Source organism: Lagopus muta, chromosome 15 (genome assembly GCF_023343835.1).
Source record: "Lagopus muta isolate bLagMut1 chromosome 15, bLagMut1 primary, whole genome shotgun sequence".
Classification (NCBI taxonomy): Eukaryota; Metazoa; Chordata; class Aves; order Galliformes; family Phasianidae; genus Lagopus; species Lagopus muta.
In genome coordinates, this window is record NC_064447.1 from 3,201,895 (window position 1) to 3,229,102 (window position 27,208).

A 27,208-nucleotide genomic window follows, 5' to 3' on the forward strand; every position below is an offset into this window, starting at 1 on the left:
TGCTGCCAGCCCCACGCATGTGGCCGACCAGGCCCATGGGAGCAGGATTGGTGCTCGTGGCTGTTGGGTCCTGCAGGCAGCGTCCAATGAGCCACCAGCACCAATCCTGCTCCCAGGAACTGGAACACAGCCACAGGCCTGTCCCTGCCACCCAGGGATACGTGCTTCAGCCAAAGGACAGCAAGCCAGCACCTGGCATAGCACCAGGATGCCCGCACAGACCTCACAGTGTCATCCTGCCTGCAGTGCTCAGTGCTGGCAGCTGCACAGAGCTCCATGAAAACAGAAGAAAAAGGGGTGTAGGGAGAATGTGACAGCTGGGTGGACTGCAGGAACAAAGGGAGCTGCAGGGAGAGAAACCACACCTCATGGCACCCTCTGTGGAGAGCAGCAGTGCAGTGGGATTGCAGCTGTGGGGCCATGCCGATCTGCAGGGATGGTCTGGCACTGCAGAACTGTACAAAACACCGCTCCCTTCCTCTTCCATGTGTCCTCCAGGCCTTGTAGGCACGTGGGATGATGCCTGCATATGGGATGCAGGGAAGAAGAGAGAATCGGCTCACTGAGAATCAAAAAGGAAAGCTACATGGTCAGAGGGGGAGCGTGTTTGTAGCGGTGGGTCATCCCCCTCGTCCTGCTCAGCCCCACTGCAGGGTCAGGCAGGTGGCCCTGAGCTGCCCCATGGTGCGGCCCCGCTCCCTTCCCAACTCTGTGCTGCTGCAAGGACACAGAGTGTGACATTGACACACAGCGACAAACGAGGGTGAAAGGACGTGGGGCAAAGAGTGAGAGCTCAAAGCTCCCCAGCCCTGTGCACCCGCTGCCCAGAACCTCCTGGTGGACACAGCATCCCTTTTCCCTTTTATCTCCTGCAGGGAGATCTCGGAAAGAGCAGGGCACTGTGTCAGACACCTGTCCCTGCAGGTGAGAAGAAATGCTACTGGGAACAGAATCTGTGGACACCTGTGTAAATATTATCAAAGCATTATCCTCGTGGGGAAGGCCAGATGATGTGTAAAGGGAAGTCTGCCTCCTGGAGCAGCCAGCCTGGAAGGTGTCAGCAGCGAGGGAGGAAAGCGTGGTGCATGAGGTACAGCTGTGCTGGCTGGAGACAGCGTTGTCACCAAGAGCTTTGAGGGGCATGGAATGGGGTTTTGGTTGTACCGCTGTGTGGCTGGAGGCAGCACACAGGGAGCACACAGGGAGCACACAGGACACTTCATAGGACCATCCTGAAGAATCAGGAGACTGTGGGCTCATTTTTGGAACATGAATGCACAGGCTCATCAGCAGACTCAAGGCAGACACTGCTGTGCCCTCGTCTCCAGCTGTTCTGAGTACCACCAGGGCTCAGGCAGAGGCTGTGGCTGCCACATGGTGCCAGGGGGACCCCCCAGGTTCCAGATCTGTCCCTGTGCCATATCACACCTCACAGCATTGCTGCATGGGCTCAGGATGACACCAGCAGAGCGCACACCACTCTGGTGCCTGGGCATTACAGGGTGCTTGGCAGAAGGGCACAGAGCCCTCAGAGATGTGGGACTGAGCAGCAGCACCGACCTGGAGATGGGCTCTCCGTGCCTCCCCCCAGCCCAACCGGGAGCCGTCCCAGATCTGCTACAAGCACACGGAGTGAGCAAGAGGTGCTTTCGGGGAGCACAACCCCAAGGATGAACAACACTGATGACCAATACGGTCTATTTCTAAACTGCCCCCAAGCCGTGGGCAGCCTCACCGAGAACAGATCCCTGGAGAAGAACCCTAAAGGGAAGACCAGCAGCCAAGCAGCCCTGCAGCGCTGGCCACAGACCGGCAAGGAGAGCACCCATGCCACCACTACTTCTGGCCCCGTCTGCAGCTGCAGCGTGGAGCAGGCACTGCTGCACAGCTCAGCTGGTGCCGGTGAGTCGGGCACACCGTCCTGCTGCTCGTGGGGAGCCCAGCCGTGCGGGGGAGATGAAAGGCAGGCATTGACGTCAGGGCTCTCACCACCCACACGCGGACAAACAGGCGGCTGTTGGTACAGCCGGGCAGGCTCTGCTTACACAAACACGCCGGCCAGCTGCATGCAGGATGCTGCTGGCTCCAGTTCAGCGTGCAGCTCAGCTCCAGCAGGGCCAAGGGGAGCCGATCAGAGCAACGAGCAGCACGCAGATCCCACTGCTGCAGCCCCAGCTCAGTGCCTGCTCGCTGCATGGCCACAGGTGGCTTAGAGCAAAGCGTGGGCACAGCTGAAGGCTTGATGCCATGCATGGCCGCAGGTACCAATACCATGCACCTCTGCTCTGCACACGATGAGCATCCTCTGTCGGTTCCCATGGTAACTCCTGGCTCAGAGCCGCCAGAGCTCTGCCTGCACGCAGCCACCACCAGCCCCGCTGCGCCTCCTCATGCTGCTGTGCTCCCCAGCAGGGTCTTACCACACTCTGCCCCCCCTCTCCCCCCATCCCCAGCTGCTAGCACTGCTGCCATGGGAGGCACCTCCCAGCCCCCTGGACATCCCTATGAGGACCCATCGCTTCTCCTCATCACGTAGAGCTGCTTCAGGAAACAAAGCACAGAAGCAGCCCGGCACGAGCTGGAGGTAACGAGGGCAGGGCCAGGAGTGCTCAGCCCCAGTGCCTGGTGCACGCTGCTGCGCTGGATGCTTTCCTCTGCTGCTCTGAACATTAGGCAGCCTTTGGAAAATGGCTTATGCCTCAAAATGTGATACATTAAAGACAGGAGGCAGATGCTCTACCTGCCTGTCTGTGCATTTGTATGCTCTCAGGGGTTGTATCCAACAGCTCAGGTTGGGGTTCAGAAGCTCCAGCAAACAGAGCCAGGAGAGCAATGGAGGTACTGCTGTCTTTCAAGAGCTGAAGCTTGCGCTGATGAACAGTGCAGGGCAAGGAAGAGAGCGCTGGTGAGGAGGAGCTGCCACAGGAGCCGTCAGGATATGCAGGAGTTCATCAAAGCAGAGTAATGCATATGAGGAAAAATCCACACAGCAGAGCTGCTCTCAGGAGGGACAGAGCGCTGCTTTGCAGCCCAGCACAGCCATAGCCACATAGCAGAGCAGCACCAGCTCTACTATGGGGTGAGGATGCGCTGTCACAAAATGGCTGCCAGCCCCTCACACTGACCACAGGCCTCTCACTGACACACTGGGCTCTGCCAGCCCCGGCCATGTCAGCAGCACTGTGGAAAGAGCCCAGGGTGCAGGAGCTGCATCTTCCCAGTGCTTTCCATCCCTCTGCTGCCTTTGCCTGGGACCACCAGCCCCAGGGCAATGGGTCCCACAGGGCCCACAGTGAGGGGACACCTCAAGGCACCCTGCAGGCCAAGCATGAGCTCCCTAAAGCCATCTTCTGTGCTTTAACTGGACTGAAACAGCACCACCTTAAGTGTTGCCATGGCAATGGCTGCCTGGAGAAGACATGTGATGGAGGTGCACATAGAATGGCAGAGCACGCTGAAGTGAAAGGACTCATGGCCAGGTCCCAGGGCTGCCCCACAGCCCTCCTGTCCCACCTCATGCCCTCCACACAGCAGCCACAAGTGGAGGCAGCCATCCCTCACCTCGAGTCCTGGGCCGGGGCAGCCAGGAGCCAGCAGGAAGCTGCTCTGTGATGGAGAGCTGCAGCATCCAGTACTGGGCACAGCCTGGCCCCACAGCCTGCAGCTGCAGCACTGGAGCTCTGCTCACACTGGCCCAGCTGTCACCACTGCCCCTGGTGACCTAAAACACGGTTGGCAGTTCCATTGTGCCAACCTGCAGCTGATCCCTGCGAGGCGGTTTTGCATGTTGAGCCACTGCTGTGTATATATGGGAGGAAGAGGGAGCACAGAAGGAGCTTTGAGCAGGGTGGTGGCTTTCCATGCCCCAGAGGAGCAGAGCTATCAGACTCCTTCTCCCCCTGCCCTAAGTGGGCTTTCCTCCTCCATCCAGCACAGCAGCTGGCCTTTGTGCTTCATTTCTGACTCCTCCTCAAGCTCGTGGCTGCTTTACAGGGAGCTTCACAAGGTGGATTAACTCCTAGGAGTGGAATCACAGAAAAAATGAGGCTGGAGGGACCTCTGGAGGTCTCCAGCCCATCCTCCTGCTCCAAGCAGAGCTGGCTGCAGCACTAGAACAGGTTTCTCAGGGCCTGGCGCTGTTCTGAACATCTCAGACTCGGAGATGCTGCTGTCTCTCCATCTCTGTCCCACCAACACAAAACTGCTGCTTTTGTTAGAGCTCCCAAAGCATTACTTACCATTTGAGCACAGATGGGTCTGTTGAGAATTTACAAGTAAAATACTCATTAATTCATTAATTTAAATGGCTCAGCTGGTGGAGGAATGCAGCCTTAACCTCAAGCAAGTTCTCAGATCAGTAGCTATGATTTGCTAGGAACCACAAGTGAGACAGACAAAAATTCAAACGTGGTTTCAAAGCACCAGCCCTTGCTTGGGAAGGCAAAAGTGCAAAGCCTGGGCTCCTTGCTAGCTGAAGAACGCAGAATCCATTCAGCCATCACAACTGAGGCAGGATGATGCATGCCTCCAATCTCTCACCCACAGAACAGCTCCTAATGCACTTGTGCAGAGCTGGCGTTAGTCCTGCCCCAGTGGGACAGGAGCTCTCTCCTACATCTGGCTGAAAGCTCCCATTACACCTCCTTCCTTCCTCCTTCCTAAGATGGCAAATCCTGCAGAACATGCATGCCTATGAGAAGTGCTGAGGAACAGTCACCTCCAAGGACAGTGCTGGCAGCACTGCAGCTGGGGACACCACGCAGCCAAAGCTCTCCTTTGAGGAATACGGGCACCACAGGACTGCAAGATCACTTTTTGTACCTAAAACCCAGGCTCAGGTAAGAAAGAGCTGATATCTGCCCCACCAGCCATCCCAAACACCCCCCCACCAACACAGAGCAGGGCTGAGACGCCAGGATGCAGCAGAGCCAACCACATGGCCACAGAACCAGCATGTTCCAGGGACAGAGCCACTGGCAGCAGCTTTGCTCAGAGCTGCATTAAAATGCATGAGCTGTGCAGCCCTAATGATGAGCAGAGCTGTCAACGAAGAACTTGTCCCAGCTAATTATCTCTAATGAGGGCAGAGTGTCAGGGTCCCTGGAGGAGCTGGGCAGCAGCTTCCCGCTCGGCTCAGTTGCAGGAGAGGGAGAAGTTAAGCAAATGTCATTGTGTTGGCCTAGCTAAGAAATCATTAATTAGGCAAATGTGACCTTCTGTGCAAGTTTGTTCTTGGGAACCTGGACTTGCCGGAGCTGGGACGTGCAAGCAGGCTGGAAACACCCCAGCTTCTGCCACCCAAGCTGTCCCCTGCAGTGCTGAGCCTCCTGCTCAAACGCAGTGCAGCCAGGGCCTGCATAGCCATGCCACACTCATCTGTTGGTTCGGATACAGGCTGAGATGGATCCATCTCAATTCCAGGTCGTCCTTTCAGGGCACAATCTTCTCTCCTCTGCAGAACAGAACTGGGGACCGATCTAAGATGCACCACAGCTACATCCTGCAGTCCCTGCCACACACTAATGACCAGTGAATATCAGAGAAAAGTTTACTGATATTCTCAAGACGCATAATATTTCATTTTATACCAGGATCAAACTAAACAGCAATCAACTACTTGCACAGGCAGAACCACCACATCAAGTCAGTCTTACAAAAATGCTTTTAGAGACCAGAGGACAGAAAACCTTTCCTCAGCCAACAAGGACAACTCCTCAGTGGAATTCAGGCTGATGTTGATAACTGCAACATGCTCCCTGGCACGCTCATCGCATTGCCTCTTCCACACGTGTGGCTCACACAGAAGGCTCTCAGAACCCTGCAGCTTCATCTGTAGCAGGGAGTTCTGCTCTATGCATTTCTTTCCTTCTCCTTCTCAAGTGCCTGTTCTTTCAGTTGGTTGACGAGCTCCTCAGCATATACCTTGAAGAGTGGGACGGGGTCCTGCAACAAAGAGGAGATTAAGCTACTTTGAAAGCCTGAACCTGAGCAGCAGCTGGTCTAAGATGAATGCCAGGAAGGTGCCCAACTGCACCAACCCTACTTTCACACATGTGCTATCAAACTGTGCATCCCTTATCCAGTCTGCAGCCTGACAAGGGCAACAGAAAGCAGCCTGGGAAGTACCAGTTATAGGAGCAGGAAGAAAGAACACCCGCAGTACTTCATCTGCAATCTCTGATGTTGGTGAGATTCATGAATGCCTCATTCAAGACAAGGCCTTTTTCCCTGCATGCAGTTGGGTCCAGAGAGCCAGTGCTGTGGGAGTGCTGATGGTTACAACCAGTGCAAGATGGGCTGGGTTTGTTCAGTACATGAACAAAGCAACTTGCTATGCTACTCCTCTACCTACAACAGCTGTTCAGCTCTGTAAAGTGGCCTCAAAGATCACAGGCACCTGTGTGGGACATTCCTCAGCTTTTCTAGTTTTGCCCATCCATGCGAATCAGCAGCAGCTCCCAGGGGCCCCTTTCCTTCTCAAAACCACCTGCCTCCCTTCTGTTACCCCAGATCAGGGCTGCTCTGAAGCATGTCAAAAGAACACGCTCTTTGAAGAAGCTGGAGCCCTACACAGTGCAGGGCCCAGCACCCTCAGCAGGAGCAAACAGGTCTTGGGGAAATGTCACCAAGAGACCCCAGCCCAGGGAGGCCCACAGCCTCAGCAGCAATCTGGTGTGCTCTCCTTGACATGCTGCTTCTAACAGAGCTGCTGTCACCACAGGTCACAAAACCGAGTCAGCCCTGAACGTGCATCCAAGTTGTATTACAGAGCAGAGCCAAAGGCAAAAATGTTTGCGTTGACAGGAAGAGAATCATCCCCACTACACATCCATCCCCTGACTGGAGGATAAGATCTTGCAAAGGATTTGAACACCATCTTTTGAGCTCCCAGATTTAACTGGGCTCAAACAGCTGCTCAGGAATTTTGGAGTGCTACTTCCTTTGACAAGAAGCTCTCAGGATGCTCAGATCAACTGCATGTGCAGCCCAATGCAGCTAAGATACCTCTGTGCTTGCAGGACAGCACTGCCTCAGAAACTCACCTTTTTTTCTAGCAGCCTCTGCTTTTCTATTGCTTCTTCTAAACTCAAGCCAACCCATTCAGCTTCCTCTTCTGGAATCACAAATTCCTGCAATAAAAACAGATGATAGAGTGTCTTCCAGGTGAGTAACATGCAAATCCCCTCCAGGCCCACTCACACAAATGACCCAGTAGGAACGTTACCACAGATAAGCCTGAAACACTGTTCCTTCCCCTGCTCATTCCACTTCCTGCAGCCAAAGCCCTCTTCCCTTTTCTTCTTTTCCCTTTGCAAATACATCATCATGTAAACTGCTCTGCCTCTCTTCTGAACAGTTCTGTAACTGCTTCTCAGCACAATCCTACAGACTGTGGAAACCAGTGCTGTTTCTATGCCAGTGCCCATCATCATACAAAGTGAAACAACGGCACCCAGGCAGACAGGGATCCCTGCCAAATTCCTGCCTGCTGTAGGCAGTGTGTGCTCCTACCAGCGCTTAGTGCTGGTTCACACCAAAAAGAGATGTTTGTCTTGCTAACTGGTCAGTAAGAAAACTACAACAACCCACAGCGAGATAAGAAACAGCTGGCAAAGATGTTTAGATCTTCTGCAGCCATGCTTATCACCCTGAACAGAGAAGAATGAGCTCGTTTGCACTGCAACACAGTGAACAGCACAGCACCAGTGGGGATAAGCAGGAGACATCGCTGCAGCACCAGAACAGGGACTGCAAGCAGCAGAGCCAGGACCACAGGCCCAATACACACCCGGTACTTGTCATAAATCGCCTCCCTCTTGGCCGGGTCATCAGGATGCAGCTTGGGATCTCTCCGTGCCAGTCGCAGCAGCATCGTTCGCTTCAAATCCATCCCCAACTTCGAGCACATATCTGCTTTTGGGGTCTGGGGAGAGAAAATAAATTACACTGACAGGCACAGCACAGGAGCTACAGAACACACAAGCGTGTCCGAGCGGGCAGCGCCGGCTGTGTGCCTGCAGGTCCCCGGCACAGACACACGGGAGAGGAGTCCCTCAGCCACCCCCAGAGCCCAGCAGGTGCAGCTCTCGGTCCAGGGGCACAGAGGGCAGTCAGGGCCGACACGGGGCCTTGCCTTCAGGATGTAGAAGTCGAAGCCGTAGGCCTGGTCAATGAGATCCAGCGTGCGCATGGTGACGGTGATGGTGAGCTTGGCGTCCAGGATCTCGCTGTAAAACTGCCGCTCGAACAGCTGCGGCTTCCAGATCTTCGGCACCCGCGCGGAGAGCTGCGGACAGGCGGGCAAGTGGTCAGAGCCGAGCCGAGCCCAGCGGGCAGCCCGAGGGCGGGGAGGAAGGGCGTCCTCACCTTATCATTGTTCGCGTAGCGGAAGCCGCGGATCCAGCCCTCGCCGCCCCACAGCCCCTCGTCAGCGGCGCGCGGCAGGAACACGGGCACCGGCACGTCCTGCACGCGCTCCCGCTCGCCGGTGCGCGGGTTCCTCCGGTACCGCACGCCCAGCGGCCGCCAGTGCACGGGCGTGGGCTGCGTGTCGTCGTTCAGCTGCGCCAGGTAGTGCGCGGGCAGCCGCGCGCAGATCCCTTCCTGCAGCCGCAGCTTCGGCCACAGCCGCGGCGGGACCTTGTGCAGCGGCATCGCCGCTACCTTCCGCTTCCGGTCCCAGCGGCACTCGCGATCGGAAGTGGATGGTGAGGCGGCTTTCCATTGGCTGGCGGGACGGCGCTGAGAGGGACGGGCTGACGGTGGCCGGCGAGGGTCGATCCGCGACCGCGTTCGTGCGCCGTTCCTCCCACCCCCTCCAGTACTCAGACGCCCCGCACACAGTAAGAGCGCGATTCGAGCTTGCCCTCAAATACCATTACGTTTATTAAATTATAAAATCAGAAGCTTTAAAATTTACCGTATAAAATAATCACAGGTATGAACAGCGAAGGAAGAAAAAAAAAACACCCAAAAAACAAAAACCACAAAACCAACAACCCAAAAAAACCGACATCGGATTTCCTCCGACTTGACCCGAAATAAAGAAGGTAAAAGCCCTCCCGGCCAACGCGGCTCCAGCTCCGCACGCAGCGCGGTGCCGCACCACGGGCTGGAGGAGGATTATTGCTTCAGTCGGGCGGCGCAGCACGGCCGGGCGCGAGGCTGCGGGCACCCGGTGCGCACGGGGCGTGGACGGAACGCGCAGGGAAGGGGACCGGAGCCTTGTGTGTGTTCGTGAAACACAGTGGGATGGGGGGTGGCCCTGAGCACCTGCAGGCAGGCGCTGCGGAAGGCTGCATCGCCGCAGTCGCCGCACGGCTGAGGTTGGAGGCACCGCGGGGTCGCTCTGGCACAGCGCTGCCCCAGCAGAGCCGCCCAGAGCAGGGCGCAGCTCCAAGAAGGAGACCCCGCAGCCTCTGGGCAGCCTGCGCCAGGGCTCCAGCACCGCACGGCACGGCAGCGCTGCCCGCTGGGCGGGGGGAACTGCTGTGCTCCGGGTTGTGCCCAGAGCCGTCGCTGAGAGGAGCCCGGCTGCGTCCTCTTTGTGCCCCCTCTTCGGGTAGTTATGGGCAGGGATAAGATCCCCTGAGCCTGCCCCATCTGCACAGCCCAGCTCTCATCCTCTCCTCCTAGGAGAGGTGTTGCAGTCCTTTCGGCCTCTTGGTGGCTTGTCACTGGACTCTCTCCAGTACACCCAGAGCTCTGTTGCACTGGGAGACCCAGAACTGGATGCCACACTCCAGGCACAACCTCATCAATGCTGAGCAGAGGGCAATGATCGTTTCTCTGCACCTGCTGGTGCTACTCGCCTGATGAAGCCAAGACCTCTCAGCTTTCTTAGTGGCATGGACGCACTGCTGACTGCTGTTCAACCCCCTGTCCACCAGGACCCCCAGGGGCCTTTCCAGCTGGGCACCCCCAGCATGTGCTGGTGCCTGGGGCTGTTCCTTCCCTGGTGCAAAGGCAGAGGCTGGATTAACAGGCAGATTAATTAGGCGAAGACTGGATTAATTGCAAGAAGTTAAAGTGCAGAGCTGAGCAGAATGCTGGCTGCTATTGAAAGCAAAGAAATAAATGTTTCCTATGAACTTGGAAGTGTTATCCTTTGTTACTAGCTCTTTCCTTCCCAAAGGATAGCTGGCTTTGCAGATCAGTTCTGAGCAGTACGCACACCAGACAGGAGCAACGCAGTGTGAACCTTCACCTTCCCCAATTAGAAAGATTAAATACCACACACGTGGTGTTTGATCCCAGAGTGGGAGGATATGCACCAATTACTGGGGCCACAGGTGTCTGGAAATTAGTCAGCTTGCAGAGAGCCAGACCACAGGCTGCAACAAAAACACACAGCATCTTCACTATCTTAACTCTAGCATAGAAAGGAGTCCTAATGTGCAGTCCTAAGCTGTTCTCCCTCAGCCATCCTCCATGGCTGGAATAAACAGGGAACCATGTATTTGAGCCCTTATCTATATAATAAGGATGGGCAAAGACTACTTTCCTAATTGCCAATTCTGTTTCTGGTCTTGCTTTCTTACATCTGAGTGCCCTCCAGTAAGGCTAAGGTGAGACAGATGAACCCAAAGTGACTAAAGCTACCTTGGGACTTCATGGAGGTGGCCCTTGGAAGGACTGAGACACTGCCAATGGCCTGAGAGCACCTGTGACTGCAGCACTCTCAGCCTCTCAGCCCAACTGGCCGAGCTCAGGGGTGGCACAGCTCCAACGTGATGCTGTGTGCGAGCACAGGAAAGGTGCTGAGTGCAGCCCACATTCAAAGCACACGTTAACAAACCTGCCATAAGACCATACTGTGCTCAGATGACTGCAGGACTGAAGCATGCTTTCAAACTGGAGCTGCTCTAGACCCTGAGTTCCAGCTCAGCACAGGTTGACCCCAACGCAGATACAGAGTGAACTCTTGCTGTCCAAAGGTGCAGGAACTGGGAGTAGTGTAACTATTTTAACTTGCAAGTGAAGTGCCACAGCCCACCACCAACCACGCTGAGTCCTGAGAGACACTGCCACCTATGTTAGCTGGGCAGAGCTGCTGCACCCACAAAAGAAAGGAAGACAGTAAATGCCTGAACATGAAGAGAGGAAGGGGAACTGCAGAGTAGCCTAGCTCCTTCCAGATGTACTAAAAGGGACAAAAAAAACCCCTCAGACTAAACTCGCACCGCTATGTGTTTCACAGTTCTGAGGCAGACGCTTCTGATGCTCTTGCACATGCCCACAATTTTTTCACATTTTTGGCAAGTCTGATCCTGAAGTTAGGGCCCAAGTTCAGGTCTTGTTCATCCCCTCCAGAATCAGGACTAGGTAAGAGCAGCATCACCTGAGGGGCACCATCAAGAGAGGGGCTCTAGACTCACATAGCATACAGCAACCAAGGACCCAGGGCATGCTGAGATCAGCTCCCTCCCTTTTAGCACCAAGAGCACTCAAAAGCATCTACCTCTAGGTCAGGGGCAGAAGAAGTCTGTTCTTCTCTTGACAAAGCAAATTTTGATTGCAGGATAGCAGGGGAAATCTCTGTCCCACAGACCTCTGCTAAGAGAGTGAATGCAGGGAAGAGTCCTGCAACCTCTGGCTCCAGGGCAGCACGGGCTGAACCCAAGCCTTATTGATACAGTAGAGAGGGAAGATGGGTTGGCAATTTCCCCCAGGGCCATGGGGGAGGTGGTGGGCAGGCTACTCCTTGATTTGGAACCACGAAGAGCCTGCCCCATCCCAGCAGAAAAGCGGAGGGGGCCTCAAACCTGCCTTCACAAGACAAGCCCACCGTCTTCATCTTTAAATCCAGTCTAGATATCTGTGCTGCCCCAGACAGTGAACGAGCACGTAAGATAGGCCAGTGTGCTACAGAGGGGCAGCCCAGGCTGGCCTGGCAAAGAGCAACCTTACCAGCCCTTCACCTCTGGGACATGGAGCCAAGCAGTTCAGGTGACAGCGTAGAGCTCCTCACGGTCATTCTGGCAGATCTGGTAGCGACATGTGAGCTTCTGTGACCAGGCCCAGGGCTTCTTATGCTTGTCCCGAGGTGGAAGCAGGAAAGCAACACTGCCAGCCACCAGCACGTGCCATATGCTGTGAGTGTAGTAATAGTTCTCATTGGTTTCCATGAACGCATATACTGAGATGGCGATGAAAGCCAAGGTGATCCCTGGGAGGAGGTAGAAAACCCAGCGCTTCCACGAGGAGGGGTAGCAGTGCCTGCGCTTCACTCCGTGGTAAACCTGGAGGTGTGAAAGCACAGAAGGGTTTCACAGCAAGAGATACAGCTCTGGAAAAATCCAGTCTCCCTCCATTTTGGGCTCATGTGCAAGACCCCACATCCAGATGTGGCACCAAAACCCAGCAGGCAGAGGGCAGTGCTGATACCACAGTTCCCATCCAGGGCATAGGCAACAACCAACCATTCTGACATGACACTCTGGCCACCAGTGCGATCTGAAGTGGAGCTGCAGCTGCAGGGACCCATAAGCAGGGGATATTGGAAGGATGGGAGGTAAATTCCTTGCCCTGCACTCTGTCCACTAGGGTGTTTCAAGAAAATCAGGTCTGTGTTTGGATGGGTTGGCATTTTCTCTGTCACCATTTTCTCTGGAGGGGATCAAAGGGCAGCAGGTTATCTGGCTGTCATTACTTACCCATGCTGAGATCATGATGATGAGGGCAAACAGGCAGGGACCCATCATGTTCCACACCCCTCTGCGATCCAGCTGCAGGGACATGGCGATTAGCAGTGACCCCAGGACAAAAAGAACCTATGAATGAGAGAACACCACTAACATCAGCAGCTTATCCTCTGCCACTGCACGGCTGGCCATGCCAAAGGCCTAAGACAGGGAGAATTTTACTGCCTGGTTGGCCCAGTCCTGCGTGCGTGCACGATTCAGGAGCACCACCTTTAGAAGGAGAAACTAGAGGATCCACAAATCTTTCACCTCAGCCCCTTCAGGGCCCAGTACCTACAAACAAGCATTCAGGTTCACAATGCAAGGTCCTAGGATAAAACAACACTGGGTTAAAAATTAGAGTGGCATTGGATCACAGTCTTGTTACCTAGACGGGCTACCTAGGGAACCTAGCAAGCAGCAGAGGAGCTGCAGGAGCTGCTGCAGTGCTGTGTTACCGAAGTGCTGCCACAAGAGGGCACAGCATGGCCACCTGCGGCCGCGCCTGGCCCTGCAGCGCAAGAGTACCCACAATGAAATCCTGCACTCACGTATTTCAGAATTTTCTTCACCCGGGACATGCACAGAATCGTCACCCAGATGGACACCACAGAGCCCAAGAAGTCACAGTACTGCAGTGTGTCGTAGTCCATAATGCACATCACTGCGATGCCTGGCTGGTCACACGCATGGTAGAACTGGAAGAAAAGCAGAGGCTACCATGAATCCAGCACCACCACACGGCTTTATGTAAAGAAGCAGAAGAATGGTAGCCAGGATCCCACCTGGCAGCATCCCCAGGAAGCTCCACTAAACCAGCACAGCATTGCAGAAGGCAGCTGGAGAGCAGCCATCAATCCTTACCCTCCCAGCGTTGTGCTGGGTTCCCACTTCAGTTCCCTGGAGTCTACTCCCAAATGGGAGCACCTGCAGCGTGGGTGGAACAACCCAGTGCCAATAACTCTTCATCCAAGCTCTGAAGGGGCGGGACGTGACCATGGAGGTGCATGTCCAACGATCCTAGAAGGATCTTGTGGAGCTCCAGGATGGACTGCTCCACCAAAGCCTTCAGTCCAACGCAGCAAGAATTGGACTCAATGCTCCCCAAATTCCTGATGCTCAGGGGGAACTGGCAGAGAGCCTGAGACAAGTTAATCCCTACCGTGGAGAAGAACATGGTGTAGGTGTAGACAGAGGCCTCCACCAGGTAGTACCGATAAACAGCAACCGCTATGGCTGGCAGGAACATGAGGTTACTCAGCGTGAGCAGGAGGGTGGCCAGGTTCTGTGCACCAACAGACTGGGCCTTGGTATCGTCTGTGCAGCTCCACCCGCTCCAACCTGCAGAGCAGAGAGGCCTGTGTGGATCTCATGCCCCACTCCGTACTCCTGCAGAATGCAGCAGGAGCCTGGAAGACCTCAGAAGAAGGTGTTCTCACCCCAGAAATACCCCGAGCCTTGTCTCCACTACCCTAGAAGGCAGCACATCAGGAGGAGGAAGGACAAACAGCTGTGCCCCTCTGGGAGCCATCAGACACCCAGCATCTGGGGCAGCTCGCAGACAGACTGCTGTTTCACTGAGGACCCCAACAGTGTTTACACTAAGCAGCTGACTTGTTTGGATGTTTGCAATTGCTGTCTAACGTGCTCTGCTGCAGCAGCCCTGCTTGCTAATATGCTCAGTTAGCCACTTTAATTTTTTTAATTCTCTTTTTATTCAAGATTAGGATGCCCATGCCCTCCTTTTGGAGAAAGGTCACTCACAGGGCAACCTGGGCACATGCAGGCACTCCGCAGTCATCAAGAAGACTTAAGAGTGGAATCCATCCCATTAAAGTGCCACGAGAAACAAACCCAGCAGCTCTGTCCCCTTCCCCCTGCTGTCCCTGCAGAGCCCACAGGAGGCTGCTCTCTTTCAGTTTATTTCTGGGTCATGAAAATTCAGCTGGGGCATTTTGCTCCAAGTGATTCAGCAGAAAGCTGTCCTCAGCCTGATTCCTCATTTCCCCTGGGGTGCTGTATGCTTCCCAGAACATGGCACGCTTTGAGGAAATTAGGATGTCATTCTCTGTCACAATCCAAGCCTAGCAGCAGAACTGCAGAAGACAGCAAGGGCATCCTGGATCAGGTCCAAAGCAACAGTGAACCACGTTCCACCTTGCCCTTCTGCTAAGAACAGATACAAGGATCCATCCAGGCACACAACAGCTATCATCTTCCCTTAGCTAGTGACTCCTGCCCAGTTCTCTCATCTCATTATAATTAGCAGCTGACACAAATGTGCCTCCTCCAGGGGCACCTCTGAGCATAAGGGTTGGCTTGCATCGTGGCTCTTGGCATGAGACAGAGCACCGCAGCAAATCACAGAGATTGCCAGCCTGTCTCATCACATCCTGTACCAGGACACTACGTAATAAACTGCCCTGAGAGACGTAGGCTCTGATGCTGACACTTTCAGGCAGCCCTGCCAGCATCCTGATCTCTTTGGGGATGCTCAGAAGCACCTCTCAAGGCCATTGGGGACTCAAAGCTGGAAGTAAAAGTATCATTCAGCTGAAAGTTGTCTTCAGCCTGATTTACTGTTCCCCATGTGGTGCTTCCCAGAATCTGACACTCCTCAGGGAAATCAGGACACTGCCCATAGAGGGCATCACTGGTTCAGAGGGCACTTTGGGCAGGCACTGTGATTCCACGTTGTTTGTGACAGCTGTGACAGTCCTGGCTCTGCTACTTAAACAACAACATGGAAGAATGTGGCCTTCCCTTGGGGGAAGATAGCAAGGCCTCATAGGAAAGTGCACTCACCAGCTTTACAGCTGCAGCCAGCATAGAGGTAGCCGTGTCTTCTCAGGAGGCTGCACTGTCCATACGGCCCACAGTCATTGAAGCAGGGGGTGAGGTATGCTATCACAGTCACTTTGGCTTCTGCGGTGTTACATTCACTGCAATGAAAACAGGCTGTTGGTACCCTGGCCATTCTGGGCACCCTTGTGCCACAGGAATACTCTGCTTGAGGGGTTCTGAAAGTTCCTGCCCTCACTGTGCCCTGCCATCAGGCTGTTCCCACTCACATGAGCTCTCTCTTATTTCAGCAGAGGGACCCTCACACCACAGCCAGCTGTGGATCTGCTTCATCGCTCCCAAGAGGAGAGGCTCCTTCTCTACTCAGACTGCCAACCCATGTACAGGCAGGCCTCAACTCTTCCACAGACTGCTATAACAGTCTCAGATTCTCATGACCGGCCCTCAGACCCATCAATTTCCAGCATCATTGTACAGAGCATGCTTGGCTCCTTACACAGATGAATCACAGGAACACAAAATGCTTGACTATGAGAGCAACTGCGTGCATTTCAAAGACCCCTTGAGGAAGTAACAGCATTCTGATTTACAACACTGCTCTCTCCAATTTATCACCTCAACACACATCTGGGAAAGCTCATCCAAGCAGACTCTGCCACCCACATGCAGTCAGCGTGAGACACAGCAGGTCACACCAGACAAGCTGCTTGAGGGCTTATCAGAGAGCAGCACTGCCACTCACCTCTCTCCTTCCTCTCTGTAGCCACTGCTTTACTGCTACCACATGTATTGAGCCTGCAGCAGAAGGCAGGACAGTGGGAGGCATTTCGTTTTGTTTATGTGAGACAAGGGCAGCAAGACCAGGAGGTACAGTGCTTTGCCTCAGCCTCAAGGCTGGATAACACACCAGACTCACCTCTGGCCCTTCGGGCAGATGAGCTGTAAGGAAAGGAACCAGTCATCTGTCTGTGGGTACAGGACAATCAGCATTGCTTCCGCAGAGGACGTGCTCAGACTCAGAGGGTAGCCCTGGAAGAAAGCTTGAAGAGAAGAGGGTGCTGTGATATGCCAGAACTCGAGGAGAAGGGCCAGCAGCAATCCTCAGCTGAGACCAGCTGCACAGAAATCTGATATTCCTACTGCTCTTTACTCCCATCCTCACAGGACACTGGGGTGTTGAAAAAACCTGCCTGGACAGCACAAGGCACATGGAACAGCCTGTTTGCTTTCCTCTGGGGAGGCCTCATTGTGGCCTTCCAATATTTGAAAGGAGCATATAAACAGGAGGGAGAATGGCTGCTTACATGGGTGGACAGTGATAGGACAAGGGGAAATGGTTTTAAACCGAGACAGGGGAGGTTTAGGGTAGATATTAGGAGGAAGTTTTCCACATGGAGGGTGGTGACACACTGGAACAGGTTGCCCAAGGAAGTTGTGGATGCCCCATCCCTGGAGGCATTCAAGGCCAGGCTGGATGTGGCTTTGGGCAGCCTGGTCTGCTGGTTGGCGACCTGCACACAGCAGGGGGTTGGAGTTGGATGAGCATTGTGGTTCTTTCCAACACAGGGCATTCTATGATATGATTCTATGATTCTAGTTCTCCAATGCAGAGTTCAGCTTCTCTGCATACCAGCAAGGTCCTGACTAGCCCCAAACCTGCTAAGAAGGCTGCAAGAGACTCAGTTGCTAACCACAGTTATGGTATAATTGATGAAGCCTGGCTCCTGGTTCCAGACTAGCATCTGCACCCTTACACTTCAGGACATTTGCCAGAACTGAGTGATGACGGCCTTAGGAGGGCTTGGACCAAAATAATCTGCCTCCAAACATCACACAAAGGATTTGAGTCAGTTAGCACCTCCTAAAAGCAAAGGTCTTAAAGCTTAGTCCTGAGATTCTGCAGCTGAGCTGGTGGTGATTGTCAGTGGCTCTCATACCTGTGCTGCAGTTCTGCGTGGCATTGAGAGACAGCACCGGCGAAGCAGCACTCACACATGCAACCACAGTGGCATTGGCCTGGCTCAGCGACGTCTGTGCAAACAGAAAAACACCCCAATCAGAGCACCTCAGTGCCACCCCCACAACCTATTGATCTCTCACGCTGCTCACAATCTATGGGAGCAGCAGATGATAGTAAAACCTGCTGATCAAAGCCATCCGTCAATTCCCCAGCTCTTTCTGGGCCAACCTGCATTCACCTCTCCCTGCCCTGTCACTGCATTGTATTTTTTTGCTGAAAGGTACAGAGAAAATGTTTCCCAGGGAGACTGCATGGCTGGAAATGCCTCCCAGATGGAATACTTACACCAGCACATCACTTCAGCACAAATTCATGGTGGTAGAAATAGGAGGCAGATGGACATCAGGGCTGAGCTGTGCTCCAGCTCTCAGGAGGGCATTAACTAGCCTTTGCAACAAGCTTCCTGCACACGCTTTCAGAGAACTAATTTCTAAGTGCCAACAAAGGAGTCTGGGAATCAGTGACTCAGATAGGAAATCCCTGGGTTTCCCTATCAGTCTGCTCTCCTGGCAGCAATGCTCAAGGCTTCCACGGAGGAGATGAAAAGCAGCTGCATCTCCATTTCCTCCACCACCACGTTCCAGTGAGAAGGGGTATTTGAATTGGAACTGGCAAGCAGTAAACGATGTAAATATCAAAAGCAGGACAAGAGTGCTTTGCAACATCCAGAAAGAAAGGAAAATAGTCTCTCTGGTACCTACAACCTCTCAAATTTACCCAGGAGCTGGAAGAGGGACAAGGACTGCAAAAGAGAAGACAATCACACGAAGAAGCCTACTGCACCTTGTTAAGCAGGAGATTCACCACAAGGGAACCCCCGCTATCCATGCCACTGTTCAAGTTGAGAAGGAGGAGGGTTGGGGAGATGGAGTACACGGCTACGCTGGGACCATTCAACAGCCTGTACCGCACAGACACCACGTCCAGGTCCTCACGAACAACAGGCTGACTTTGGAGGCAGAAGCCCCTCTGCTCAGAAGTGTTGCGCAAAGCCATTCCTGTAGATGCAGTGGGACTCCCAGCCTGGCTCTGGTTTAGGCTGCTGAAGTTAAGGAATGAACTGGTACTTCCCGGTCTACAATCTGTTAAGCAGAAAAAGGAAGAGGAATCAGCACAGTCAGGACTAGCACCTCAATAGGGCCCCAGTAACTTCAGACCTTCATGTTATAGCACACACTGTGGGGTATTTCAGCTGGTTCAAGCACTTCAGAATTTGCTACAGACCCTGAAAGGCACCATCTTTGCCAGGGAGACCCTAGAATCCAAATGTGGGACACTGACAAAAGCCAGACAAACGGTACAGTGGGTGACAATATTCTGGAGCTGCTGAGAAACAGCTGGGAAGCAGAGGAACTAGAGAAGGGATAATAGATGCCATCATAACACATCAGTGTACCCAGCAGACAGGGAATATTCACTAGGCATTGACTGAGCACAGCATTTCACTGTCCCAAAACCAGAGGCTGCAAAAAAGGCTCTAGTTGTTTCTCAGCCCTGGGCACGCAAGGCTAGGCGAAAGAGATAAGCTAACTCAACACCAGCTACAGGCACAAAACACCAAGTTACAGTGACTGGAGCCAAACATGACAGTTAGATTTCACTGCTGCAGCCTACCCGTAGTTCCCAGAGACTCTAATGCCCCTCTCACACCTCAGCTGCCAGTGCCAGGCCCTAGTCAAAGAATTCTTTAAAAAACGCATCTAGCTGCTGAGCTCCAAGGTTCCAACCCTCAAACTGGGATCACTGTCATGTTACAGGACAACACAAAGGTGCCTACGACAGCCACAGGACCTTGTGACCTCCTGAGGCACGTGGAATTGTGACATGCCATTACAACCCAAATTACCCTAAGTAAACCTCCATGAGATGGATTTCTGTCTGAAGCCTGTTTGTGGCCAATAAACAGTCAACACACCAATGGAGGCTAGTGTAATTTTGAGCAGATGCACTCCCTGCCAGATTTTAAACTAGACACTGCTTTCTCAAGCATAACAGACGCAAAATTCTCTCTAGTCTCTCCCCCACGTAGCTAGAGAAAATGGAAGCTCACCTGTGAAAGAAGCCAGCATCTCCAGTGACACGCTGGCATTGGCAGTACCAAGACTCTCCACCATGATCTGCAACCACTTCTCCCAAGGGAGTGAATCCAGGCTTACACTGCAGTTCACATTCCCTGTGCAAGTGATGATCCTCTGGAAGGACTGTGGCAGTGTGATGGAGCCCAGCACTACCCGCACAGCGCATGCTTTCCGCTCACTTGTCACGCAGCTTCGAAGCTCAAACCACATTCTGGCAGTGTACTTGGGAACAAAAACCCTGCAGGAAGAGGAACCAGCAACTTGCACAATTTGTACTCTGAACAAAGGGCAGCCACAGCCCACCACAGAGTCCCAGTGGCTTTGTGACTAGAACTAGAATGCCCTGATTTGCACTGTGAATATCATTCTGAGGACAGGGGTCTCTAGGAGCTAACAAATTCCCATAGGCAAATCTTTAAGTCCACCTGCAAAGAGTCAGAGAAGGGCCCCCACGTGCGGTGCCCATACAGACCTCATCACCCTGCCACATGGAGCTGGTTAAAGGGCCTTGAGTTCCAATCCAGAATGGAAACAACAGTGGCTTACCCTAAGCAGCACCAGTGAGAAATCTGATCCTCCCACCTACAGCCCCAAGTGTTTCCAGCCGCTGCTCTCACTCACTTGACATGCAGTGGCTTAGCAGGTGAGACGATGGTTTGTGGCATGGCAACACCAGGCTCCAGAACAGGCATATCAGTGAGTCTAAGCACAAACATATCTGCCTGAAACATATAGGTGCATGGAGTGGAGAAACCCTGCAGGAGGGGAGAGCAGACCGGTCAGATGTGGCAAGACACACTGGACAGAGTATGCTGGCTGTATAAGATGTTCATCAGAGCCCTTACCTTCACTTCAATTCTGCCAGCGGCCTCAGGGAGATGTGCAGCAATGAACCAGTCTCCTGCAGCAGGGGTAGTGATGTTCACAAAGGTGGTGTTTTGCACAGTGCTGCTCAAAGTGATGCTGATGTTATAGGAGGGACGGACGGTTGCGTTTGCAGGAAAATGAGTGCCCAGTGGATTAATGACAGGAGGGGCTCCATAGCGAAAGTGCCTTCAAGAGAAACCAGAATCCAAATAAATGAAGGGATGTAAATACACACGCAAGATACACTGGAATATGAACTCATGAATAGACACCCAGGTTGGCCTGAGATCGGAGAGGGTGCAGGCTAGAAATAGCCCACATTTTAAGTGGAGCACAGAGCCATCATCTTCATTCAGTGAGGACTGGCTGGCATTACCTTATCTTGGACTTATTCAGAGATTGATTTAACTTGGCTGCTTATTAAGATGAGGATTTACATCATTCCATCAAGCCTGAAAGCACATTTCCGTAACACTTACTTAGGTTAAGCCCCCATACAAAACTGCTTTTTCTTTTTTTTTTTTTAAATAACCATCAGCAAATTCCCTGTATAGCCAGCTAGGCTAAACCGTCAATTAAGAGCTTTCTTTTTATAGCTGAGATCTGCATCTTCCCTATTTCCTCCCCTAAGGAGGGCAGACAGATTAAAACACACTCACCAAGGAAGATCTTTGTGACTGACTTCAGAACACAAGTGCTTTTGCTTTCAAGATAAGTATCTCAAAATTGGAAATACCAGAAAAGTAGGCAGCTATGTAATACAGGAGGCTTTTATTTAACCTTTCTGGGATGCAGAAAGCACAACTGCTTTGGATCCTCTCAAGCCCTTTGCAGTTCTGCCACATCCTCTGGTAACATGCACAGGATCCAACAGGTACAGAAAGGTCCAGGAACACCTTTGTTTCTGAAGAGCAACAACAGCCTCACTGTGAAGCTCTCTCCAGTGTTTCTAAGGGCTCTCTAAGACACTGCATTTGATAGCTCCTTGATCCACTGGTAACATGAAATGCTCCAACAGGTTAAAAACCACAGATGCAGTGCTAGTATAACATTAAGAAATGATGCTTGCTCCAACTGGAGAATGAATTCACAGCCTCCTGCGAACAAACAACTCTAATCATGAGTGACAAGGACAAAGGAAAGATAAGAAAGACTGCATGTGCACACACACTGGTGAGGGGACATACATACACTGTGACCTCCATGCTGGTGCACTCAGGTTCTTTCCCCCTGGATGCCTGCAGGAGCCAGCGAAGCAGCACGGTATCTTCTGGCACGTGGAAGTGGAAGACCTTGGCGTTCCCATACCAGCTGTAGAAGGACAGCCTCTGTGCACTCTGTGAGAAATACTCAGAGACGAACAGGGAGCCTGAAAGGGAGAGAGCACAGCAGCTGCTGGGGTGGCTGGGAGCAGGCTGCACTGCTACAGACACCCATGGGAGCACACAAGAATTCTAAGGCCACTGGAGAGGAGCCCTTGTGTCCTTGATTTCTCAGCTCAGTTCCAATAGACATTCACTTGGTGATCTACTGAGGTCCCAAGGAATGAGATGTGACCGAGTAGCAACAGCTGCACAGATCCACTGCAAAATTGTCACTTACAGCCAGAGAGCACTAGAAGAGCCTTAGCCAGCTCCACAAAACGTGGTGTGAAGATGACAGCAAGAGCTGTGTCTGGATCTGTTTCTGCTGAGCACTTGCGCTCACTGGCTAAGACAAGTTCTGTACAACACACTGTCTCCCTGTACCACGCACTACAATGAAAATCCACTCACTGCAAACACAACTTTGCTCTCAAAGATAAACCTTACAGACATTCCTACTTAGAAACAAGGCTGTCAGAATAGCGACAGCAGCCCCAGCATAAGGACTGTGCAAAAGGACAACAGTGAAAAGTGCCGTAGGACTAACTAGAGCCTTCATCCATCCCTCTGCCCAGGTGTGCCTACAGATCGCTCCCAGGCTGCAGATCATTCCACACACAGAACTACACTGCTGTCACTGTCAGCAAGAAATCAACCAGACCACAATCAGGGATAGAGAAGAAACGTAATATCAGGATTGGGTACAGGGCAAAACCGTACTAGGAATGGAGCCAAGGTCATTTTGTCCGCCAGCAAATGAGGTTCTTCCCAGTCAGCAAGGTGAAGAATTTACCTTCATATCTCTACCCAGCCCTCCCTGATGCTCCTTTTCTACTCTGGAATTCTGTGAAATGGAGAGAAACTGTGGTAGCTCTCAGACTCAGAAGAACCATTTGATCAGAAAATAAAGCAGCAAGTGTTGTGTAGCTTGTCTTCAACTCATGCTGCTCAGGGTCATGTGGAAACACGCAGGACACAGCTGAGTTTCAGTGAAGTGCCAGAAAAAGTGGAAAAAAGCACTCCTCAGGCAAGAGCAGAACCTTGGGCTGTACTTCGTGCCAAGAGGAAACTAATCCGAGCAGGAAATACGATTCATGCCCCAGAGCAGGATGCATGCTGACCTGAACACACGGCACTGCAAAGAGACAGGAATAGTCATAATGGGTTTAATTTCTTGGCAAATTACCAAGCTAAAGCCTCCAGGCACATTGCAATCCCAACTGAGAAAGGAGGAAACAGGAAAGCAAGAAATACCAGCCACACAGCTTTCACTGCTGTCAAAGAATAAGTCAACAGGAGGATTTACTCTCTAAGGAAAAGGGTGCTAGCAGAACACCACAGCCACTGGCTGCCCCAGCTGATGTCCTGCATCAGAGCCCACCCAGGGTCACACGAGGGTACCTGAGTGAGCTGAACCCCAGCACAGGGCAGCACAAACTCCTCACAGAGCAAAGCACAGCACACGGGCAGTCCTTGCAGGGTTAGGTCACTCTCTGGGCCAGTAAAGAGCAGATATCACTGAAGGGACCCTTCAAGCAAATGCAGATGTGATGCCAGTGCAGTGTATGGGCTCCTACAGACAAGAGTGGAGGCAGGAAATCAGCTGTGCTCTCCTACAAACCCTGTCTTATTTCATGCATAGGAACTACAGAAGAGAGAAGCCTTTAATCAGCAGCTTTTTTGCACCCAGTGGCACTCTGCATACACACAGCATATTCATTTCTGGATGTCCATGGTGACATTTGGGTGCCAGCACAAGCCAAGGGTAGACAAAGAGAGCAGTAAAGCCTGGACAGCCGTGGTCCTGCCCAAAGGTCACACTGGACAGCCTGATCGGGGATGAACTGTTCTGCCAGCACCCAACAAAACCTGCTTCAGCTCTCCAGCCACGCTCTGCATGGCCAACAGCACCCATCAGCAGCTCCTCACCTTCAAAGGGCCACAGAAGCAGAAGAATAACTTATGAGGCTTTTTAGAGAGGAGTAGAGGGCTGGCAGGCTGCAAAATGAAGAAGTCAAACGTGGGTCATATTAAGGATGGGTCAGTTATACTCACTGAGGTGAGCAGCAGTTACAGCCCAAGGGAATGGCACAGACCCAGGCACAGCATGTGACAGCTGACAAGGTGAACACCTGAGCCTGCAGCGTGGACAAAGTTCAAAGGCACAGCTCTGCTTGGAGAGAACCTACCAGGGCTCCACTCACAGGCTTTGCTATGCTGGGCATCCAGGAAACAAGATGAATTGATTCCCGCTTCACCCTCAGCCTGGGTTGAGAAGGAAATGCTACACGCAGATAAAACAGATTATTAGTAGAGAAAAGCCAGAAAGACAGGTCATGTGCAAGTGAGGCATGTGCTCCTGCTCCCTGTTTGCATTGAGCGTGCATTCGAATATTGCTGTGCTCTGTATGTGCCTGTTTCTGCCCTGTTCTGCACACTCTTCAGAAGCACAGCAACACCTGGGGAGTCAGACCTGACCGTCCAGAAATGCTCACAGCTCTTTGAACTGAACAAGGCAGTTGTGAAACCCCTGTGGGAAAGGATGGAAACAACATAATCTGACACTGAACAACAGCTTCCTTCTAAAAGTTTCAAACAGATGATGCAAAAAGCAGAAAAGATTTTAAGAAAACAAACAAAACATGAGGAGAATCACAGATGCACAGAGGAGACACATTCTTTGAATTTCTGAATAAAGAACCACCTGCGACAGCTTGGATTTGTTCATCCAAAGATTATCTCACTCTACTTCCAGACATGTCGACTGCTGGTTTCAGAGCTCCCCATGAAAAGGACAAGGTCCCAGTTTCAGAGCAGATGCAAGCATCTCTGGGGCTTCAGAAGAGCCAGCACTTCACAAGCCAGCAGGCTCAACCCTGTGCAGAGCTTAGGTCAAGCAGCAGTTCTAAAGGGACATAGAGTGCAAGAAAACCCTCAGTACAGCGACACAAACTGTACTCAGCTACATCAATCTGCCTCAAGACAAGAGATGGCTGTGGCAGGTTTTTTCATGCTGTTTATAACACAACCCATGTCAAAACCCCATCTTTATCTATCCCAGGACTCCTCTCAGGAGGACCAGATCCTTAACAGCTCTCAGACCCAATGTGGCATTCCCCTGATCTGGCAGGATGACGAGGAGAAGAACCCAATATCACACCTTGAACACAGGGGAGGTTCCCGAGGGCAGGGAACCCACCGAGCAGGATGCCAGAGCAGGGCTGGCCTGGGGCAAAGCAACATCTCACCCTGGCGCCAGCAGCTCCCTGAGCAGGCTATTTGAAGCACAGCATGATAACCACTCTCAGCAGCTGATAACCACAGTTACATACACCTACCTCCACATCAGGGTGAAGAGAGCAAACAACCACACTTCTCCAGCACCACAATCAGCTGCTGGCTCTCCACCGGACAAGGCACAGCCCTTGAGAAGCACAGGTCCCCAGCAGAGCCCTGGCCACGTACAAAGCGGGAGCCCTGGGCTCGCTGCCCCAAAGAGCAGCCCTTGCACTTCCAAAACCACTGCACTTGCTTCCAGCCCACTCGGAGCCCGCTTCTGCCCATCCACACCAACACATCACCTGTGAAACAGAATAACCACCACACACAGAGGGGAAAAAAGAGTCACAGGATGGCTTGGGTTGGAGAGGACCTTGAAGGATCATCTAGTTCCAACCCTCGTGCTGTGGGCTGGCTGCCCCTCACCAGAACAGGCTGTGCAGGGACCAGTGCCTGGTCCTCCGTGCATCCCAGGATGGTGCACCCACAGCTGTCTGGACAGCAGTGCCAGGGCCTCAGCACCTCTGAGTAAAGAATTTCTTCCTAAAATCTCACCTAAATCTCTGCTCTTTCAGTTTAAAGCCATTCTCCTATCACTATCAAGCCATGTAAAGTCAGTCCCTCTCTTGCTTACAAGCTCTCCTCAAGCACTGGGAGGCCACACTGAGGTTTCCCTGCAGCCTTCTCACCTCTGGGCAGAACAAACCTAGCTCTCAGCCTGCCTCCATAGGAGAGATGCTGCAGCCCTTCGATCCACCCAGGCTTGATCCCCAGTGTCTCCAGGAGGAACCAGCCTGGCCCAGAAGGCGCACAGCACTGCTCTGCTGAGCACAGACGACAGTTCATACAGCATAAAGCTCAGCAGCTCCCAGCAGCTCCCGGCTCCGAGCTCAGGGATCTCAGCAGCCCTCACACTGTACTCCACACAGCTTTCTGCCCACTGTGAAGTAAGGCTCGGCCCTGCCGGACCTTCAGCGTGCCTCCGAGGCCCATCCATCACACACATCCCAGCCCTGTCCCGCTGCCGTGCACAGCCCGGGCTTCATCCTGCCCCAAGTGCCACACGCTGACCGCGTCCGCACCAGCGGGGCTCCCGGACCTCCTTGCCGCGGTGCCCCAATTAAACTTCGCCCCCTCCTCTTGCCACGATGCGGCCGCAGAGGGATGCGAGGCTCCATGGCCGGCGGCCTCGGGCTGGAGGCATCGCGGCGGGGACCCAAACCGACCTTCGTGGCCGCGATCCGGGACAGGCATCGCTGACCCCGCGTCTCCCGGACGGACGGCTCCGGCCGGCCCCCCCAGCCCGCACTTACCGGCGCCGGTGCGGTTGCCGCGCCCCGCGGGCAGCGCCAGGAGCTGCAGCAGCGGCAGCAGCAGGCGCAGCGCCGGGCCGGCTCCCCGCGCCATGGCCGCCCGCGCTATCCCGGCATCGCCGCCCGCCGCCCGCCCCACAGCGCCATCGCCGCCGCCGCCGCCGCCGCCTCCCGCTTCCGCCGCCGCCGCCCCGCCCCGCTCCGCCCCCGGGACGGCCGGAGCTCAGCCGGTGCGCGGTGTTTCTCCGGCGGGTGGGAGGTCCGGGCCGTCAGGGAGCGCCGGGATGAATCAGGGAGCGGCCCTCGTGGTGGGACGGCGCTATGGATGAGCTCTGGGGAGTCCTGGAGCCCTGACTGCGCGCCAGGGCCCGCGGGTAACCCGGGGAACCCACGGACGCAGAGCTCACGCGGTCCTGGCGCGTCCCCCCGGCACCCTGGCGGCTCCCGAGACCCCAGGAGGGTGACGTGGGACGGGCTCACACCTCGGCATTGCTCCGAGCCTCTCCCGGAGTCCTCGAATGCTGCCCGCTCCCTGGTGTGGCCGCACGCGGGCCCGATGCTGGCTCACCTCCGGCCGCCCTCCCTGCGCTGCCCTGGGCTCGCAGCGGCGGCTCGCTGACCCTGCCCTGCTCCTCTGCCCCGGGAACGGCAAAGCTGGGCAAACAAAGGGCTCGCAGCTCGCCAACATCTTCGGGTGCTGGGACGTGGCAAACCGCCCCCCTACCCTGTGACAGGTCTGCCTCTGTACCTCAGAGCCCCTGCAGTGACACCGGGCAGTACACATCACTCACAGTAATTGTTG

The 27,208-nt window shown here is 53.7% G+C and overlaps 2 protein-coding genes across 3 annotated transcripts; both read right to left on the bottom strand.

The window, feature by feature from the left end:
- Positions 1-5,534: 5,534 nt before the first annotated feature.
- MRPL28 (mitochondrial ribosomal protein L28) lies at positions 5,535-8,698 on the bottom strand. Its single transcript, XM_048961865.1, has 5 exons — positions 8,368-8,698; positions 8,135-8,287; positions 7,790-7,924; positions 7,044-7,130; positions 5,535-5,943 (listed from the first exon to the last, which is right to left on the bottom strand). The coding sequence occupies exons 1-5, from the start codon at positions 8,653-8,655 to the stop codon at positions 5,851-5,853; spliced, it is 756 nt and encodes a 251-aa protein (XP_048817822.1). The 5' UTR covers positions 8,656-8,698; the 3' UTR covers positions 5,535-5,850.
- A 170-nt stretch (positions 8,699-8,868) lies between these two features.
- On the bottom strand, positions 8,869-26,533 carry PGAP6 (post-GPI attachment to proteins 6). 2 transcript variants are annotated; one of them, XM_048961863.1, is made up of 13 exons: positions 26,407-26,533; positions 21,642-21,819; positions 20,429-20,636; positions 20,205-20,338; positions 19,556-19,821; positions 18,289-18,587; positions 17,423-17,516; positions 16,402-16,525; positions 15,489-15,625; positions 13,846-14,024; positions 13,235-13,381; positions 12,657-12,773; positions 8,869-12,242 (listed from the first exon to the last, which is right to left on the bottom strand). In XM_048961863.1, the coding sequence occupies exons 1-13, from the start codon at positions 26,498-26,500 to the stop codon at positions 11,946-11,948; spliced, it is 2,274 nt and encodes a 757-aa protein (XP_048817820.1). In that variant the 5' UTR covers positions 26,501-26,533; the 3' UTR covers positions 8,869-11,945. The 2 variants fall into 2 exon arrangements, with proteins under 2 accessions (XP_048817820.1, XP_048817821.1); XM_048961864.1 differs by having other exon boundaries at positions 21,638-21,819; positions 26,407-26,520.
- Between the last annotated feature and the right edge of the window lie 675 nt (positions 26,534-27,208).